A 15,615-nucleotide genomic window follows, 5' to 3' on the forward strand; every position below is an offset into this window, starting at 1 on the left:
CATCGCAGTAAGTGCAGGGTTAAGAGCTACACGGCCTCATCTGAGAGGCCCATCCATTATAAAGTATAGCAGAGTGGGTGCCCTTGAACGCTGAAATGCAATCATGCTGCGCGGTGCATATAGTCATTCATAAAGCCAACAGGGGGAATATTAAACAACACACAACCCAGTAGTCATACGCATCTAATCGCTCCTGTGAAAGGAGGCCGTTTAGATTATGAACATCAGCACATAACAAAACATAAACACAAGTTCACCCTGAAGACAATGAAGACTTAATGAGAAATACATGAACAGTGATTCTTACCTGTAATGACCCAGAAGTCTCTGGTAGCAATGGAGGTGTTCAGATTGTGGTACTCCATCGCTGCAAGGACATAAAAACACTGTCATTTCCTCCTGTGGGCATCAGCATTAAAGGTACAATGCGTAGTTTTGGGGAAGGCATTTTAATCCAAAGAGAAATATCTTCACTGACTGATTTTTAAAAAAATGTTTATGCCTAAACAAACTTGATAAAGAAATTCAACACAATTTCATACTGTTTTACGTTGTGTATATTTGGCGGACCCTGCCACCTTTCCAGCTTCAAACAGTGTTCTGGGGGCCTTATTTTCCTCTGAGAACAGCTTTATTCAGTTATGGAAAAAAATCAGTTTGTAAATATTAAAAATCTGAGTTGGAATTTCTTCTCCAAAACGACATAGTGCCCCTTTTTAAAAGGTGAAGATGTAAGGTAAAACAAAGCCTGCAAACTGAAGTTAAATCACATGAGAATCTTTTCAAACCGCAGTTTCATTCACATATTCGTTTTTTAAAATTTCAACCTGTGTGTGAACAAAGAGCTGCAGCCCTTTCGTTCAGGAGCCACAATCATCCATTTCATTTTCTTTTTCACTGCCGCAACTGTTATGATTGCAACAAGTGGTGGTCTCGCTAGCCAGACATTATTAGAGGAACCGGCTCTTGTAAACCCGCGTCAAATGTATAAAAACTTCTGGTGAAGCAGGGGAACAGCTCACAGTTTGCCGCATTTCGTGTGGTTGAAATCTGAGTTTAAAGCCTTGTTATCGCTGCATGTCAGACAAACACAGGAGTACAAGGAGAGCTTTCGGCTGCCTGAGCTCTGGTTGTCTCTGTGTTCTGTTACATCTATTTCCTGCCTGATTAAGCTCTTGTGCTGGAGGCTGGTGCAGTGTTCGGGGGGGAATGCCGTATCGCTGGCCTGTGAAAGCAGACTGGGTATAGAAATGTACAGTCAGGCATGACAGGAGAGAGGAGAGAGAGGGGTGTGGGCGCGGGGGAGGAAGGTGAGTGGAACGGCGGCATTTGTTAATGGATAGGGCTGCGGGGCTGTCAGCAAAATCAGCCCAACATTGTCTCCAAGTTCGAATCATGTGGAATATTAATCGGCGAGGAGGTTTTCACAGCAGCCTCTGCGGTTGTGTGATGAGAGCCGGGGGGGACACGAGCTAAAGAGCATTTATGAGTCATTACAAGTAGTGGAAAAGACTCACCTACATAAAGCTATTGTTAAAATAATATTCATATTTCACATCCCTGACGTTTTGCAAAACTACTCCACTCATATTCCACCTGAGAGAGGCTGTTGAGGAGCAGAGGGGGGAGTTAAACAGCTGAGCGCAGACGTCCAGCCTGCACGAGCGCCGCAGGAACGACGGAGTACCCGGTGGTGCAAACAGGCACTTCGGAGTGGTGTGAGATCCCGGGCCTTTTCTGTCGGAGCAGAGCCCGAGGTGGTATGAGAATCCCCCCACTGTTAATTATTTACTGCGATAATTGGCTTTGAAGCGAAGAGGCAGCCGCTGCCAGCATATGCTCACACCTCCTGCGAACAGTGTAATATCACTAATGGCGAGGCTACAAAACAAACAGAGCAAAAATCACTGTCACACACTCCCTCATTCTTTCTCTTACACACCATGTCTTACTGGGTGTTTGTCCGTGTCAGTTTCGGCTCCCTCGGAGTCCCGTCCTCTCTTTCCCCCCCTGCTCCCTAACTGAGTCATCATGCCTATGGGTTGCATCTCTACTTTCTAACTCAATTCAATCCCGACGCAGAATGAGTTTTAATTTAATGCTCACTTGCAGAAATTCTGTTCATCTTGATTTAAACAGCGTGTGTAAACCAAAACTGCTATCTGCCCGCACCGACACTGATGCTGTATCTCATTTCAGGAGCTGCATCCTTCGAAGACTAGATTTAAGGGACGCAACCCGGGAATCTTTTTCTGCTGGTTTACTCACAACAAAGTCTTGTGTAAACACAGTTTAGAAATGCAAACTTATTTTTTCCCAATTTAGATGAAACAACCTCTAAATTCTTATATTCGTCAGTTATGTAACGGTCCACATCAGATCCTATCGTAGGGGACTATTACATGATAACGTCTTATTTATCACGTTTTTGGTTCAGTTGACTGTCAGTCACGTGTCAGTACATCACATCTGGGCCAATGAAAAAGGTAAACAATGGAGGCCGGGCATAAACTGTACTGTTTGTTCTTGTTCGTAGCCTTGATGTCCGTTTAGCTCTAATGCTGCGCTCCAGTCAAAGTTAGAGGCTCCGACCTCAAAGTATTTCAGGCCCACGATGCCAAAAGTTGACAAAAACCTTGTTGACCGTGACAAATTGTTCTTCCTTTGGCAAGTGTACACACGACTGAACCCTCAGCAGCGCATCCTCCTTACATATTTACACAAAACAGAGGAGGAGAACAACACTGAGGTAACAGACACCATTATACATTTTATCTTGAGGCACTCTCAGGCTCATGAATTGGATATTTAGGTTTCCAAGTATAATACAAATACGGTGGTCTAAAAATACATCCCAGCCCTTGTCCCGTGGCGGCTGCTAGTGTTGTGTGACGTCAGACTACCACTCAGGATAGATTTGCCCCGAGTTTACAAGTAGGAACCACAGCAGCAAAATAAGAATTTTACAATGGTAAGTTGAAAATGTTCAACACCAACACCGAGTGGTCCAGACATCTACTTGAGGAGGGAAGCAGAGTTTCAGCTTCGCCTTCACAGCGTACACAGGACAAACCAGCCCCTGAATTGGGAAACAGTGTGTGTCTTTTAATGAAAACACTTATTTTCCTCTCTAATCATTCCCCTGCAATGCCAAGAGCTGAGGAGTAATAGGAAGCCCCTTACCCAACTGATCCTGAGTACTCAAGCCTGCTCTATTAACACAACTCAGGAGCAAAATACATTACCACTCAGACTCGATCAAATTACAAAACCGTTCAAACAAAATGACATCAGCTGTTGGCGAGAGTTAAATGCAGCGTTATCTGGCTCCAAAGATCGACAGTACAATATAGCGGCTTATTTGAGCATGTTGACCGATCAACAACTAAAGAGAGCCTTGTCAAAGTACAGACCGAGCGAGCGAAGCCTTGCTGTTGAAAAGGGGAGACACAGAAGAACTCTGCTTCCTGCAGAGCAGAGACTGTGCTGTCACTGCACCCTCAGTGAACCTGAAGCAGAGCTGCACTGCCTCACCAAATGTGCAAAATATCAACATCTGCGAGAGGCACATTTTTTAAAATTCAAAATTCATGAAAAAAGTACTGGACGAAATAAAACTACCTGTCCTACTAGGCGAGGATCTGCCATTAGTTGAGGGACAGTGAGTGACAGTTACCTGACACACGTGTTTGTGTTTATACTTCATGACAGATGAATTGTTTTGTCTTATAATGTCCTCCTTTCTCCTCTCTAATTCATTTCTAGTCATGCCAATAAAGCCATTTTAATTAAATTTAACTGAATATTATCTAACATGCTCTAGCACTTGGCTGAACACAACCTTTTGGTTCTAAATTCAGCTAAATATAGTCCAACCAGGTGCACTCTGGGAGGTGAGAGAAGGTCCACAGCCCATTTATAAAAAATAAAAAAAAGTGCTTTCAAGATTGGGCTCAGCTAGATGACAATACGGGAAAGCTCCTGGCTTAATTCCTGGCTCAAGCATTAACTCTGCTCTGATCCTTGAGCTTTATCTCGCATAGCCAAAGCTCTCTCTTGTCAAACTGACCAAAGACTGGAGATATTCGAGTAGTGCAGCTGGTTTGGAAACATTAAAATGAAGCCAAGAAGACTTAATTCTGCTCTGACAGAAACCTAACCAGAGGAGAAATCTACAGACAATCCGATGGCTCCCTCTGGATCTCTAGAGTCTCCTTGACCTAATGTGTCTTTACATTTTCACCAGACTGCCTTCAGCTTGACAAGAAAGCGGTCTGGTGACACAGGATGACTGTGTCTACACAGGACACGTAGCATGACCAGCGTGTTAGTAGAGTAGCTGTTCAGTCCTTTGTCAGGATGCATTCAAGTGTAGTATTGATCGTAGGGCATTTCAGCAGCACCCAACACACCATAACATGCATTTAAAACAGCAGAAAATACACTTGAAGGTTGAAAATACACTCTTGGTTGAGTTTCACATGCCATGTAGACAACTTTTTAACGATTGTGTGTCCCTTTCCAATCATCGGGCTGCACGCTTTGTTTTGTTTTCGCTGTGATCTATTTTGGCAAGCCTTATTAACACCTCGGACGACAGATGGCAAATACAGTAACCAATTTTACCAACCAGTTTTAACCATGTCTTTTCACCAACTTGCACTGTCCCTTCTCCAAACCGACCTAAACTAAACTTGTATTGATTCATATAGGAGTGTATCTGTTGGGTCAGAAGGGGGTGAGATGGACGACTAAAAGAATTGGCTGAAATGTCTCCCGTGTCGACACACTGGAAGGCTGCTGAACAAGAAAGATCATTTACCCTGCTCATGCTATTGGCCACTCTCTGTAGAGGTTCCCAGTAAAATCCATCACATATGACATGTTGACCTTAAGGTACATGATGGAAGATCACTTATTGCTTTCCAACAGTGGCACATAAAAGGCTCTGGTTCCTGTTATTGACCCCGACACTGAACATTTCCAGGCGCTATCTGGGGGAAACTGTGAGTGTAAATCCCTGTAACTTTGGGTGCTTTGTTCTTTGGTTGAACTCATATTCAAGGTCAGGCAAAACAGTGAATCTCTCCTTCAGGGATCAATAAAAATAATGTCTACATCTGCCACATCTCCCTCCAATGAGCAGTTTACATATCATTCCCCAGTTACACTGGCAATGGAAACAGGCTGCACACTGGGTCTCCACTAGGATTGCTGCTTAGGCTCCTGCTGATTCCCTGTCACTCTTCATTTGTTTTTCTCTGAGCACAACTCTAACACAGATGGAGCGCTAGGCTGAGTGTGCCCTCAAAGGAGGCTAAGATGAAAGGCATGGGCTTAGTTGTGTCTTTGCATCAACTATCTTTAAGTGACTCAATCATTAAAAACTGTGATCGTAAAAGCAGCCGAACAGTCACAAACATCCAATTACTGAGAGACTGGACGTCAGTCAGGCTTAGCGATTGTATTTCTGCCATGTAGCGTTGGCCAGATGGACCTTATGAGAGAGTACGGCCCTTTGAATGCCAAAATAAAGCAAGTGCAGTTTCAGAGGTTGGATCGGGTGTTGATTTCCACTCATATAGTCAATCAGTATACCAGTTTGTTCGTCTCAAAAGGTCTAGAACCACAGATTTGGCACAGCCTGACAAGTTTGATTAAAACCTTGAACTTATAGGCATCAGCAGAAAAGGAAAAACCAAGGAAATTGTTGAATCTAATTTGTATTTGGAGCGCAAATCATTCCCAAGAAAACAAGAGAACTACTTCTGGTGTCTCCTCTCGTAAGGCTGTTGAATCACTCCTGACTAAGAGACGTACGTCTGAATGCAAATTGTAACTTACGCTCAGCAATGATAAGTGGCGGATAGAAGAGGAAGTAGCCCACCAGCTCAGCTGACAGCTGACCAAGGAGGTTTGAGGCAGCGGTGCCATTAAGGAAGACAGTCCCATTCCTCACAGTGTAGACCAATGACACAGCAGGGGAGGCTGCTGCCTGAGAGACACTCAGCATCTGGGGGGAGGAAAACAGGAAGAGTAAGATGAGGGCACAGCAGAATATTTATATATGTAAAACCATGTAAAATATTTGGGATTACATTACTGTAATGTGCAAATCTAGAAGATTAGGACAAATCTTGAAATAGTAGAGACGACAGACATCAAAGAATCAATTATTGTCTCGGATGAACAAATGTGGAAATCATCTACAAGCAATACGGCTTGGAAACTGGCAAAGCATGAAAGCAAAAATATTGTAGTATTTCTTCCATGCATAACCATCGAATTAGCTTTAATATAGAGTGCACTTTAGTGTTGCAGCTCATTAAAATTAATACAAACATAGCCTCCCTAAACATAATTAATTTGCATCTCAGAAGCAGCTCGCGTTTAAAAGGCAAAGCTGGATACACTACGGGACAATTTTGCACAAATTGCACACAGTTTGCATCTGTTTGGAGCTGCCAAATCGCCTGAACCACACGGTGATATTTATGTGTGGCAGGGGGACCAAACTGTCAAAGGTACAACTCTTCTAATAATGTGCTGCGAAAGGTATTTAGTAAACTCCAGTAAACACCATGTAACTTCTGTTTGGTTGGCTGGATTGTTCTGTATACACGGCAGCACGAGGTCTCTATCTGAGTCAGACATCAGATTGTTTTGATCTATTTAAGTACAATGACACCTTCTCAGTGCTCGTTACGACACAGTACCTGAACAGAGAGTCTGCTGTTGGTGTTCAGCACTTTGGCCTGCGCTTCAGAAAACACCTTCTCGAGCCTTTGTTCCATCATTTGGGAGAACCGACAGGACCGAGGATCATCACCCGCTCCCACAAACTGCAGCACTGAAACATTAAAACAAAATGAGCTCACGAAACAGAACACCGGCAGAGGTATTACTCTTCAGGAGGCAACAATATGTGTTTTTGGTATCATTGGAGCGTACATATCGGGAACACTGAGAATAAAAATCTTTTTTCAGGTTGTATGTACCCTTAATTCATGTAATATAGACATTTCCTCCTCTGGTATCACAAGATTTATTCATTTCCTTACTTCTCGAACCTAGTTTTCACTGAAACGCTCCAGCTCACAATCACAGCATGAACAAATAACATTAAGTCTCAAGCTGATCTCTGACTTATTTCTTTGCTTTCATCCTGACTGAGCACCAGCTGACCTGTTTTCAGCTGGAAGCCAGTGGCTGGAATGGATCTCCATAATGCAACTGGGAGGGGCAGGGCCGTTACCATGGGGAGGTACTGTCGCAGGTCGGCAATCAGCTTATCGCGGCCATAGGAGTCCAAACCTTCCTGCACTACAGAGGGGGGGTAAACAATGTCCCCTCCGGTCACGTGATAGGCCACTGTCATGTTGGGAGAACCAAATACCGTCTCCACCTGAGAGGGGAAAGTAGAGAAGAGAATTAGATGTCTCTGGAAGACCATAATGGTAGTTTGTATTATGTTTTAGCCCATTAACTGCATGATGATGACTTGAGTTGGCTAAAACCAGGCTGAAAAATAATGCTGACCACATCCACATTTGGTGCCAGGGGGTGGTAATAAAGTGATAGCAACAAATCCCAAAATGCAACAGGAAGGCGAGCCCTGGCATTAAAATGGCTAGTTTAGCTTTGCACCGCTAGCGACGAGGTTAGGGTTAGGGCAACTTGCCATTTTCAGTGTGTAGGCTGTTAGCTTGTTGTTACTGTAGAGACAAGGATTTTAAAAGAAGCTACCACGCAGATAACTGAAGGGGAGGAGAACGCTGACTGAAATAGTCCGCCGATGGCAGGCTAATGCCCACAGTCTAAATCTGGTGAGTCAGACTGCGGGGTCTTGGAGGGCACTTCTACAGTACATCCCTACAGCAGGGGTGGAAGTTAAATCACTGAAGGTTAGCATCATAAGATATAACATAATGTAAACTTTCTTGAGAAACACATTTAAGGTGGAATAACCAGAAAAAGTGTCTGTTTTGGCCGGGCCAGTATATTACAAGGTACTTGATTTAACTTATTAAAGCCTATTCTACCCAACCAGCGCTGATTATCTAAGCGTGGTGAATAAATAATCACAAAATAAAACCATAGACAAAAACATCAGACAACTACAATAGGCCTATATTCCATAATGAAACAGTAAAAAAGAAGACCAGGACTGAAATAAATCAAAGACCTAGTTTCATCCGTCTTACACCATTCTGAGTCTACCGTCGTATCCCCGGTGGGATAAAGAGATACTTTTACATCGATGCAAAACTGTGTATTTCCAATGTCACCACAGAGCTGTCATTCACAGCACTGCAGCTTGATTTGCATCATTCATTATCCACAGGTATCAAGGTCTCCGACGGTTGTCAGATTTGTTGTATGTATCGTACTTCCAGCCATGCTCTAAATACCACCACTACATTTGAAAGTGAATTTCTAATTTCATCTGGTTTTTATTCATTTTAGTAGAGTGTGAAAATCAATTACAGACACTTGAATTATGCTCAAAGCAGGTAATCCATGAAAGTGAGCAGAGAGACACGATACATTTCTTTACTTCCTTTGTTAAAGCCGCTGCTGTGTGCTAAAATGCAAAAACAGGCACTGATTTGAAAGTCATTTACAATTAAGCACTTTTCGGGGAAGATGCAGTATGTTGACATATGACGGAGGGAAACGCAGAGGTGTAAATAATGAAACTAATGATGGCTGAATTCCATTTAGCTGCTTCAGTTTCAGGTCCCGGTGCTGTGCATGCTGGCTCACTGTCACACCGTCATGGCTTACTGGGACATTTAAATAGAACGGAAGCTTTGTTGAGGCTTTCAGTAACACCTGAGCTTTTCTTACTATAGTATGACAAGCCTGCTATCTGCTGTAAAAGATCTGAAGCAAGTTGAAATGCATTTTCATATCACATTGAAATAAAAAGGAACCATCCACTGCATGAAAAGCTATAGCAGTAAATCAATGCAAAAAATGGTACGCATGCTTTGAGAAACGATCAATGTAAAATATTGACGGCGAGTCAGCAAAAATGTAATCAGGGTTGGTCTTTTTAGACGGGATCAGAACATAGTGTCATTCAGTCATATTAGCAAGTGAGCCGAATGACAAGATATTGAACTGTATTGGATTGATGGTGTATTCCAACCACTCGCTAATGACAGCGCGAGCAACAGGAGAGATTGAGAGTGATTAGGGAGTGCAGACACTTGGAGAGAACCCGGAGGGAGTGAAGGGCTGCTGGGTAGAGAGTAAAGATGGGTGAGACATGGGAGGGACTGTTAAACAGGGAGTTCGGGACAAAGACGCTTATGTTCGTTCACTTTCCAGCCCGAGAGGCCAGGTATCGTTCTCCTTCTCAGGTGAAACCTGTGCGTTGCGTAACTGTGTTGCATGACAGACGTAAAAATAGACGCGTTTTTCAGAAAAGGGTTTGACTTTTTGGTGAACCGCACGTACACGAAAACCGGAAAAAGCGAATGATGATAGAGGTGGTGAAACTGGGTGTGTGTGGGCAGGAGAGGTGAAACCATTCAGGTCCGTTATCTAAACCCATCTGAAAGCCTGCGCTGACAAGATCCGCTGGCCGAAAAACGCTGAGAGCCCGGAGCCTCTGTAGATGAGAGTCACCACTCTGCCTCCTCACAATTCAGCCTTGTTAGGAGCTCTATGAAAAGAGCCCTTTATTATCACTTCATCCTCTCAGGCTTCACCCATGTGAAGGTGTTATTAAGAGATTGCATTTCCAGCAGGCCAGAGATTGATAACACACCCACTAACTTTGTCTCAAAGAGCGTGAAAAACCGCCAACAGATTAACCCGACAGATCTCCAAAAGTTTCAAGTCGCTGGAGAGCCCCCGACACAAAAATAGTTTGCTTTTATCTGTTTTTAAAGGATCCAAATGGTTTAAGTCTCGTGGTTCAACTCATTTAGTCTATCTCTCATCATCTTTTTAGCATCAGCGCGCCACATCGCACTCCTCCCAGCCATTTATAACCTATAATTAAACACAGAAGCGATTTCCCTTGCCAACAGCTTGCTTCCCATTGGATGAGAGAGCAGTGCTGCTAAAAGGGACCCAAGCAATGTTAAAATGGGTGACAGGAGTGCAGTGAAGCAAGACACCTCCAGAGACTACACGGAGAAAGAGAGTGAACATGTGAGAGCGTTGACCTTCACAGGGGCAGGACGAATACACAGGCCTCACTCTCGATTACCTGATACTTCCACGTTGAGAAATACAACACGCCGGGACCTTTCATAGGATTGCAGACATACAAGTAAACACACACACACAGAATCATGGACACACTTAACACTCGCCTAAAATTGCAACGCTTTAAAGGCGCTCCGACACACTGGAGACTAGGAGGAGAGCGTTTTGTTATGTCGGAAAAGGAATCCCATCGCTGCTTCATCTGTTTCCAGAACCCTGCAGACGACTTTTCATCCACGACCAAATTGAAGTCCGGCCATTTCATTTTTTTTTTTTCCACATGATCAGTGTATGCACAGAAAACTGACATTGTTCCCAGAGGAAGTCTTTTGTCTCTTTGTTTTACACTCAAACACACATTTTTTTGTTTTACTTCTCATCGACTGCATTTTAGCGTAGCTGCTCGTAGCCAAGAGGTGCTCCTGATACAAAGTCATAGTGAGAGGAGGTATTAGAGGCTTATTGGAGAGAGAGAGAATGGTTTTGGCACAGTGGGAGCCGTGATTGGTTCCACAAATGGCTAATCCACAGACATAAAAATCATTGTGCGAGCGCTGGATCTGTTTTTGTCATTATTGCGGGGGAAAGACAGAGATTGGTTCCCTCCTGAGTTTTTGTTCAACCAAATCTCTGCTGCTCTGGTAAGACTTCCTTTTGGTGAAGATACTGTAGACTCTCCGGCGATTGTTTTGACAGAAATTACAATTTTGATATGACATGTTTTCTTAAATCTGGAGAACAAGATTTGCAGGCCAGGACATCTCTGTAGCACTACAGCACTTCATTTAAATACAGTTTTCAGTGTTTCCCACACCTATATTTTACTTTAGCGGTCCACTCACTCTATTTACAGCTGCCCAAGGATGGACAAGTGGACAAGTGGACAATCTGCCCTCGCTCTCCCGTCTACTGTCAATCACACATGCTCTGCAGACAGAGAGAGACGCTCTCTGCTGTTACATCCCTCCTGTAAACGCACTGATCGCAATGTGACCGCTCCTAATGTAGGCCTACTTACGCCGTGACTTACTCCACCTGGTTGTCGCGATATCATCTGGTGCATGTTGCTTTTGATCAGCTACATACAGTAATTAACGACGCACACAGCTCACCTGTCTTGCGCGACAATGGAATCGCAGGTGAGAAAAATCCTAAAGAGGAGGTGTGTTTTCAGGCGACTTTATAAAACTTATTGCTGACGAATGAAGCAGATAACGTTGCTGGGAGAGAGAAACAGAAAGGAGAGGCAGGCCAACTGGTTTTGTCACACATTTTACCGTTATCTTGGATATTGCACTTGGCCATATTGCAATTTTCTACAATATTCTGATTTATCGTGCAGCCCGACTCTCTTCTTGTAAATAAAAGCCTGTTTCTTGTAAATATGAGGAAACTGGAGCAACAGTTCTCCTCTACAGCTCCGCCACAAGTCCTAATCTACATCTTGTTTTAGTGTTGGTACAGTTACTCAAATATGTGACATCACCCGCTGCCATCTGGGACACATTCAGTCAACCTAATTTCTATATTGGTCCTCATCTCTTCTCACATAGCCTACATGAGGGTCCTTGGTACAAGTGTCTAATTCACTCCACGCTAATAAACCTCCAGATTTCTGGTGAGGGCACAATTAGGAACCATTCACTGTTCAGCATGTCTTAGAAGATTATGTGATGATTTATGATTTTAAGACAGGAGTCTGGAAAAAAAGCAGCTGTCAGTCAACATTTCTTATTAACAACTGCTTCTTTGGAATGAAGTCTATGATAAATTTCGCAAAATATGTGAGATTCGAGCTTCAAATAACTCTGTTCATTAAATTCATAGAGGATTCAATACGTTTGAATGCCTTTCACTTCAGTGTGCAGCGTTTCCCACGGCGCAATGAACCAAATTCTCCAAACAAAATCCTTTTTCTTCCTTTCTGAATTCATGTAAAATGTATTTTTGCATTCATGTCGATTCTAACTCTACTTTAGGTCACAGGGATTGTTTTTAGATAGACGAAGACACACACTGTGCCAGTCTGTGTGTATTGATTCAGGTTGATGCTGTCGAGATAAAAACCAGCAGGCTGACCAGTAAGAAAGTAAGAAAAGATAACACGGTCTGTTTGTAAATCAAGCATGCTGCTCTAAACCTGCCCTGAGGTTAAGATGACTCATTCAGCTTAGAGTCGCTTCAGGGACATTAACAGTATTAGAGAAACTGTGAGCACTGCTTACATCAATTTTATGTCTTTGTTAAAGGTACCTTGTGGAGTTTTTGACAACTAGCAGTGCTGTAGAGCAATGCTACAGAGAGGCTCCCTGAGTCGTTGATATCTCATATAAGTGCAAAGGGAAGCATTTGCATGTGCACGTGTACACGTGATGCGATACACAACAGTAGTGTGGCCAGAAATAGCAATTTAGGTGGGCCTGTGGGATATAAGGTAGGCAAGAACCAAAGTGATATGTTGATCAACCCTCAACAGTTTTTTAGTTTTTAATTTTAGATTTAATTAAAGCAGTATTAAGATGCCAACTGTAAGTTTCATACATTGCATCAATGGCAGTGCTGGTTTTTATTTATGTGATAGTTTCAAGAAATAAGGAGGTCGTATGTAAGATGCAACTTTTTCTTGAACAACTGTTGCAGCAATGTCAAACCTTGAGTTGTGGCAACTGTAATGGTCTACTCACTAAACATCTGCGTGTTCGTCTTTCACTGGTTGATCCGTAACCGTTACAGCAGCTCAGCTTTGGTTAAGAGGCGCATCCCCAACGTCAGCACCCGAATTTTCCCGAGACAGCTCTTTACTGAGTGCCGTTATCGGCTCCTCTTTCTAGATGCATAGCCTCTAAAAAACTTAAGAGGTTTGTTTGGACGTTGAGATTTTTAATTAAATCTCTAGGCCCGAGCTAGCTGTCAATGACCTCTGATTGAAAAGCACAAAGGCAGTGCGTGCCAAGGTGACACAGTCCATGCAACGTTTTCTCACTGTCCCGCTGATCAACAATTGGTGGCGGCACTGAACCAAGAAATGCAGCAACAAATGTAGCAACGAAGGCGCCAAGCAAGAAAACATGGATCTATAGTCTATATGGATAAATGAAAGTTCAAAATATAACATCTGTGGTTGATTGATCAACAGTAACTGATAACAGTCTGACCTGAGCCTGGGCTGAACTATCATTCAGAGCTTTTCGGAGGCCCTGACTTAGTCCCCTTCGCAGGTTCTGCCTTTGAATGCTGTCCAGCCTGTTTCTTCTCACATAGATGGAAACAACTAAGAGAGATATGGAGACAGAGAGACAGACAGAGAGACAGAAGAGGAAGAAACCCAGACAGACAATGGACAAAACATGTTAGAGAGGATATAACATTAAACGTATTCTTAAGACTGTGGCAAAAGTTTTGTTTACCTGTTTTCACCCACAATCTCTCTGTGATGTTGCACTGCTGCGGCGGGGCCTCTGTGGTGGTGGTGAAAGGGGAAAGAAAGACGGGGGTGGCCCCCCTGGGAGGACTCGTTCTGGGGACGAGCGGCGTGAACGTTCTCCTGCTGGTTTGAGTCCTGATGGTTGTCGTGGTCGTCGTTCTCCTGGTCACAGGTGGGGGTTGTGGTGTGGTCGTGGTGGTAGACTGCGTGGTTCCGGTGGTGACTCTTAGGGAAGGCGTGGTCGTGGTGGGGCTTTTAGTTCTGGTGGTGGTAGCTACAGTTGTGGTGGTAAGCTTGATGGAGGCTGTTGTGGTGTCCTGTCGGGGGGGCAGAGGTGATACCTGAGATGTCCTCTCGGTGGGCCCAGCAGAAAGGGTAATTCTGACTGACTGAGAGGGGGCTAGACTGACCACTTTTTCTTTGGGGAAAGTGAGCGCATCTGCTCGTGATGTTCCAGCGGTTAACTCATCCATCCCAGTCTCTGTAGGGACGACAAACATCTCAGTCAAGGTGAGACTTGACGGGGGTGATGGGGATGGAGATGTGACGGGTACAGACACAGATGAGGATGCAGTGCCCGGGTACATGGATGGTTTATTGAACAGTATTGTACCAGAATGTGACGTCAATGATGACAGTGATGATGAAGACATTGAAGCGAGGGGTTTCACATGTAAGGAGGCTTTGATACTGCTGTATGACGGTGAAGACGATGGTGGCACCAGCTCTGTCGGCAGCGTTAACTCACTCAGTTTCCAATCATTCGTGTTATCGATAGTTTCAGGGTTGTTTGTGAGCGCAGCATCAAATGCAGATTCAAGAGAGTCAACATCTGCCAGAGGGGGGTTGTGTCGACTCTCATACAAAAATGCAAGAGAAGAAGCTTGTGAAGATGGTGCAGAGGCAATAGTTATGTGAGAGAGGGGCAGAAATACATCTGACCCTGATGGTGCAGCAGTGTTTACAGTGGCTCCTCGCTGTGCAGGGGCTGATCTGAGATGAGCTGGGAACAAATTTACACTCTGCTCTTTATATCCTGATGTGCCTTTAACATATGGAAAAGAGGGATGCTCTCCAATATACAGATCACTGGCGACCGCAGTTGGAACAGTCGAATTCAATATATGCACATTACGCTCTTGTCCGCCTTCCAGCTTTGGGTGTTCATGTGATGGTCCATCTGCTTGTAAATTAGATTTTGCCCTATCAAAGCCAGTAGATGTATTTTCTAATTCAGAGGCAGTGCTTTGAAAAGGCACTGGTGGCTTGGTGGTTTTCCACTTTGTATACGGTGCCATTATTTTTGTGCCAAAGCTGAAAATAGCGCTGATTGTTTCACTGCTGTTTCGTCCATCACTTGAGGACATAGTGGCAGCAGAGGAAGCAGCGGAGGGGATGGTGGTTCGTCCGCCTGAATAAAAATGTGATTTATGGCCTCTCGCGCTAGTGATGGATCCCTGAGAGTGAGAAGCAGAGTTTGTCCTCGGTGTGAGGATGATGTCAGGCCGGGAAGAAGGAGTAGACTGCTCATAGCTGCCCGTGAGTGTCGCAGTGTCTTTACGAGAAAGACTTTTGAAAGTTTCTGATGCAGCATCAAAAGGTAGTGGAGAAAAAGGGATTTCAGTGGGAGAGCCTTCGCCAGAGCCTTTAGTCACCACAAAGAAAGCCTTTGTTGTCATAAAAGATGGAAACTGCGTTGTGAACTGCACTGATGGAACACCCTTCTTGTTAAACGCTGTGTCTCTTATTAGAGTCAACTCTTTGTTTCCGCCAAATAAAGGAGAAACCGAAGTCTTTGCAGTATTTCTGGGGAAGCTCTCAGCAGGGCTCTTTCCATGTGTCCCCGGAAAATCAGAGGCTGGTGATGTTTTACTGCTTCCTGCAATTGTTCCCACCTCGAAAGTGGAAGGTACGCTGTAGCCAGCTCTATCGGATTTTATGATGTGAGCGGAGATTTTTGCAGAGGA

General features: G+C 44.0%; 1 protein-coding gene across 1 annotated transcript in view; it reads right to left on the bottom strand.

Annotated features, from left to right (window-relative positions):
- The window catches only part of kiaa1549lb (KIAA1549-like b), a 65,037-nt gene that overhangs the window by 19,615 nt on the left and 29,807 nt on the right, over positions 1-15,615 (bottom strand). Inside the window, exons 3-8 of the mRNA XM_084351668.1 lie at positions 13,632-14,129; positions 13,380-13,495; positions 7,186-7,405; positions 6,717-6,850; positions 5,845-6,013; positions 308-367 (exon numbers count right to left, since the gene is read on the bottom strand). Of these exons, the coding sequence (XP_084207794.1) occupies positions 308-367; positions 5,845-6,013; positions 6,717-6,850; positions 7,186-7,405; positions 13,380-13,495; positions 13,632-14,129 (1,197 nt within the window). The remainder of the gene's footprint in view (positions 1-307; positions 368-5,844; positions 6,014-6,716; positions 6,851-7,185; positions 7,406-13,379; positions 13,496-13,631; positions 14,130-15,615) is intronic.

This window comes from Pagrus pagrus (genome assembly GCF_965226575.1).
Source record: "Pagrus pagrus genome assembly, chromosome: 1".
NCBI lineage: Eukaryota > Metazoa > Chordata > Actinopteri > Spariformes > Sparidae > Pagrus > Pagrus pagrus.